At 41.1% G+C, this 5,649-nt stretch overlaps 1 protein-coding gene across 1 annotated transcript; it reads left to right on the top strand.

Annotated features, from left to right (window-relative positions):
• The first annotated feature begins 1,242 nt into the window (after nucleotides 1–1,242).
• On the top strand, nucleotides 1,243–4,748 carry cckb (cholecystokinin b). Its single transcript, XM_042436075.1, has 4 exons — nucleotides 1,243–1,327; nucleotides 2,007–2,127; nucleotides 2,257–2,412; nucleotides 4,612–4,748. Exons 2-4 carry the CDS (start codon nucleotides 2,007–2,009, stop codon nucleotides 4,746–4,748), a joined length of 414 nt encoding a protein of 137 aa, XP_042292009.1. The 5' UTR covers nucleotides 1,243–1,327.
• The last annotated feature ends 901 nt before the right edge of the window (nucleotides 4,749–5,649 follow it).

Genomic DNA, 5,649 nt, shown 5'->3' with positions numbered 1-5,649 from the left:
ATTTGATTTTAGTAGTGAGGGAACCCCTTGCTTTGCTTTTGTGTTATGGATTGTGCCTTTAAACACTTCATTCATCTGCACTGGCAGCATTTGAACTCAATTGTCAGGGGAGCAGTTACTGATTTTAACTGAAGCACTTCACGTACACTTTTACCTTTGTATTTATCTGGCACTTGATCCATATTTCATTGGAGCTCTCCAGGAGCACTATGAAGTGTGTGTGTGTGTGTGTGTGTGTGTGTGTGTGTGTGTTTGTGTGTTTCTATTTATATATTCAGGAGGCTCACTGAACAGACAAACAGCTTTAAACTCCTCTCCATTCCTGTCGCTCATTTATCTCTCCTCATTGGACTACAGCAATAAAAAGATGTCTGTATTCATCCTATGTGATTCCCCAGCTGATGTTAACCTTAATTAACTGCCTCGCTGATGCCACGTTTTCCCGTCCACATAATCTCAGCAGGTAAAAGCAGCTCCAGGGCCGTGACAGAGAGCTAATCCTGTCATGCAGCAGCAGGCTGTCTGCTTCATTAATAAAAACATTAACTCACAATAGCTGATCAATAGCTATTGACTCAGGCTGATTTGCTACATCTGCATGACAGATGAGCCAAGTTAATCCTGCGTGGTTGAGAGAGACGGTGGAGATGTCTCAGTTTGAGCTCAGTCGCCTGTTAAATGAACAAAACTGAAGATTCTGTAAGTGTGAACATCCACTGACATTTAATATATGTGTGGGTATGTATAAATACACACGACCACGCATGCCTGACCACATAGCCATCCCCCTTCCCATCACCCACCCACCCACTCACACATACAAGCCCATCCTCCACATGACATCAGCTAAAGTGGATTATTTTATCAGTAAACTGAATAAAAATATGCTAATTTACAGCAAAAGTAAAGAACTTTTCAATATTTCAGCAGTAGTTTTAAGCTCTACTTTTGATCCAGATGATTCACTATGTGCACACACGAACGCACGCACACACACACATACACACACACACACACACACACACACACACACGCGCGCACACACACGATGCAAATCAGCAAGACAGCTCCTGATGTTGAATTTTATGATAAGCAAACAGACAGTATTGATGAGGTTGGAAACAAATACTCACATTTGGCTTGTAAACACACAGAGGAATACACAGGATGTACACTGACACACACACACACACACACACACACACACACACAAACACACACGGGGCGCTGAGCAGGGAGTATAAAAGGGGCATCCTTCCCACTCAACAGAGAAGTGCTCTCCTCACTCTCACACACTCTTCTAACACGCTGAACCTCTTCTGTAAAGGTAAGGAAAATACTTTTTTCTTTTTCATTATATGACAGAGTAGAAAATATTATTGCATTTTATGAGTTGGTTTTTATTTTAAGCCTATAGTGAGAACATTTTTTACTTTCTAATCTGGCTGGAATAATATTGAGGATATTCTTATAAAAGAATGGGGGGAGGACAGAATTAATGAAATTGGTGGCAATTTTATCTTGAATATTTGATGCTACAGATTTACTATATCTTGTTCTAAAATTATTGATAATTTAGAAGTTAGATTAGATTTTATTCACTTGCTTTCATTGTATTACATTCATTTATTTCCAGAGATGTTTCCTTAAAGCAAATTGGAAATGAAAAATTCTTTCAGCTTTGACAATCGGGTCAATTTGACCTGCTGAAATGGGGCTCGGGATATTAAGACTAAACAGTCCACAGCGACCAAAGCTGTTGTGTTGCGTGCTGTGCCCCGGGTTGACAGTGTGAATATGCTGCTCTGATTCATGTGCCTTCTCCGTGCAACCAGAGTGATCATTAACTGTGAAAGAGCAGTCGTCTGGCAGATGACAGATGGTTGTAGTTTCTCAGTTTGGAAGATGACTGTTCAGTCAGGAGAGGAGAGCGCCGTAAGCTCAGACTGGACCGGATCTCAAAATTTCTCCTTATTAAACTTTTCCTGTGTGTCTCTTTGTTTCAGATGACTGCTGGGCTGTGTGTGTGTGTCGTGCTGGCAGTCCTGTGTACGAGCTGTGTCGGGCTCCCTTTATCCTCTCAGCCCCTAGACGAGGGCCAGCGCTCTGTCTCTGCTGCCTCTGAAGGTACGGGTTTGTCACCGCAGGCGAACACAAGCCCCATAATGAACCGGAGGCGCATTCATTAATATCACAGTGAGTTTTTTAACATCTGACATCTGCTCTGGTGTGTCTCTGTCTGTCCATGTTGAGCAGCTCTCCTTGAGGCTGACACCCACACCTTGGGGGAGCCCCACCTTCGACACAGCCGCTCTGCACCCCAGATGAAAGCTCTTCCTCTGGCTGAGGAGGATGCAGACTCCCGGGCCAACCTCAGTGAGCTGCTGGCAAGACTCATCTCCTCCAGGAAAGGTGTGTGTGCAGGTGTATATGTGTGTGTTTGCATATGTTTGGGTATATATGTTAAGTACAGCTGTCATCCTTGGTCTATCTGCATCCTTGAAGTATATATGTGTATTGTGTGTGTGTGAGTATATAAAGAAAACATCTGGCAACAACATTATTATTATTGCATTATTATTATTATTATTATTGCAACATTAGTTAATTTTCAGAGACAAGTGCTTTTTCCCTGCCATTCTCCTCCCCTCAGTCCTGCTAATTACTGGAATCAGTGCGCAGCCAGCTTTGTAAAATGAATTAGTGGCTCTGAAAAGCTTTTGTGGTTTGAAAGAGCGTGCATGCCTTCCGGCCATTCTCTTCATACCCTCTTCACTTTTTTCTCCTCGTTTGAATCCCAGTTGCTTGATTTTTTTTCTCCTGCTACGCCAAGAGAGCAAGCCGTGAACCCTGTCATAGCTCCTCATATTCAGCTCTCTGATCTCTCTGGCGGTGTGACAGGACGGGGGAAATATCTGGGCTTTCACAGTACACACACACTGTTAAGATCTGAATAATCAGCTTGGGCTTCCAGATGTGCGTCCACACATGAGGTCTCTTTGCAGAACAATTGCTGGAAATTTTAATGCACGTTTTTAGAGAGCAAAATGTTTCAGCGGTGGATTAAAGATTAGAAAAAGAAAAATGCTCTGAAGAGATGTTTTCTGCATCTTCAGTGGGTGATTTACAAATCGAAACTAATTATTTTCATGATTTGTTCACTGCCAACAGACTGGAAGAGGAACACTGAGAAAATAATTGAAAGTGTGCATTTAATTTCTTGAAAACAGGAATCCTTTTGGTCTATGTTTCATTAGACATTTAGACATCCACACACACATATATTTGCATGCATTAGAAATATTGTTACATGTATTCTGTTACATGATATTCAGCTCAAATTTGGGAACAGAAAAAAAGGCTGAACAGACTTTGAAACTTTTCACTCAGACACTGAAGTGTATAAAATGTCAAAGGGCACACTGAAATTAACATGGAACATCTCAGGGTACGTGTGCGTGTGCGTTTGTGGGCGTCTGTGCTCGTGTGCTTGCTGTTCACTTGCATGTTGCGGTGTAGGAGGTGTCGTTGTCGAACCTTCTGCAGCCAATCTTCTCAGCACACCAGGGAACTGAAACACTGTGTTTATGTGTGTGTATGTGTGTGTGTGTGTGTGTGTGTGTGTGTGTGTGGATGTGTGTGTGGTGCGTAGGAGGATGTGGGCGGAGTGAAAACAGCATCTCTGTGAGCGGTTTCTAACCAAATGGATAGAAATCTTGATTCACTTCATTTAAGAAAGATTCAGAGATCAGAATCTGATTTTTTTTTTTTTTAAAGGATGGGAGGTCACAGTGTGTGTGGGGGGGAGATAGGGAAAATAAATGAGGGTTCAGTGATCCTTTCAAGGGAATGGACACACAAATTTGTGCACACATACACATTGAGAAATATATATGCATGAGTGCACAAAGGAAGAGAGGCTAATAGTACGTTGTCACCCTAAAGTCCAGCTGTTTGAGAGAGAGAGAAATAGAGAGAAGAGAGAGAGGGGATGGAACCACTACTGGGCAATTAAAATGATCACAAGCAAACAAGCTTTGGAAGGCAGAAACACCATGTCCATTAAAAATAAAGTGTAAAATGGTAATGAACTCAAGTGTCATTCGAGGGCAGAAAATTGGATCCAGAAAAAGTTGTAAAAGTGATGAAATTTTTAATATTAAAAGCATAAATCACTGAAAATGCATTTCAGTGCAAGAAGACTATCAAGTCCTTGCTTTGTGAGAGCATCATTTATGTCCAATCTCATCCCAAATCTACTACATTTAATTAGATGTAACATTTCCAATAAAACTGTGATGTTTTAGTTATTAAAAAACACTAAATACATCATCTCAGCTCAGTCAGAGTGCCTCACAGAATCAGAAATCTAATTCAAGGCTCATTCTCTGTGTTATTGCAGCGATTTGCTTGCAAAATCAGAGCAGTGGTATTTCAAACTTTTTTCCACCATGCAGGAACAAAAGTAGGACCAGGTTTCTCTGAAAAATACTAATTTCCCTCCCGCTCTGTTTCTCCTCCACCCACTCGTTCTATCACTTCCATCTCTCCTCCTCACTCTCCTCCGTGCACACCAACAACCTCCTCTCTCCATGTCTCCTCTCCTCCCAGGTTCCGTGCGTAGAAACTCCACGGTGAACAGCAGAGGCAACGCACTGAGTGCCAACCACCGGATAGCAGACAGGGACTACTTGGGCTGGATGGATTTCGGCCGCCGCAGCGCAGAGGAGTATGAGTACTCCTCATAAAAGGCTCATAACCCTCTGTACGGGCACACGAGAAAAAGAGAAAAAAAAAAAAAAAAACCCACGCAAGCTGGCCCCTCACTGTCTCACAATAAGAGTCTATTTATGATGTTTTTGTTGTACATTTGTTTGTAAAACTGTAATAATGCAATATACATATGCCAAATTTTGCAGAAAAGCTCTCACTGTCCAATGGTTTGTTTGTTTCTGGTTTTCTCTGGTTTCTTTCTCATTTTTGGGTGGAAAGGATCGGTATGGTGTCAGGGTCTGTTGAGAGTAACTGGACTGAATAAAGATTGAAAATATCACTCTGTGCATATGAGTTCTTCAAATGCAGTGCATGCCATTTAAATTAGATCCCATTCATTAGGTTCATTCATACAATATGCACGTCAAAAAACAGGATTATCTGCTACAATCTCATGCATTTTTATTGTAGTATTATAGTGCTAAGAATACATCACAAAACAGAATTGGGATGACAGCATGAGCTGGTCTACAACTGAAACTCATTACATATGGATAAGCAAACACAGCTGCTCTAAAAGTAATTTTGGTGATAGTTTATGAGGGTTAAAGTCTTCTGAGAAAAAGAGGATTTAAAATAATCCTTAAACATTGGACTAAATATTTGATTATGTTCCAGCATTGTTCCATATTTGATAGGGATTTATGTAACACATCCAAAAATTTGTGTCAAAGTCCTTTTCTATTGGATTCATTTTTTTTCATTTCTTCCTTTTACTCCACAAAGTCAGCCAGAATATCAAATGCAAGAGAGCGAGAGGGATTTTGACAGACTGGTTGCTGACTGTGTTAAGCACAGTCTTCATGAGCATGCAACTGAAGGGAACTCAATACAAAATTCTTCATAGATTACATCTAACTCCCTCTATGCAGAATA

The sequence above is a fragment of the Thunnus maccoyii genome, chromosome 15 (assembly GCF_910596095.1).
Source record: "Thunnus maccoyii chromosome 15, fThuMac1.1, whole genome shotgun sequence".
In the NCBI taxonomy this organism is placed as follows: domain Eukaryota; kingdom Metazoa; phylum Chordata; class Actinopteri; order Scombriformes; family Scombridae; genus Thunnus; species Thunnus maccoyii.
Note: the sequence above shows the minus strand (reverse complement) of the source record. Positions and strands in the feature narration are given on the sequence as shown.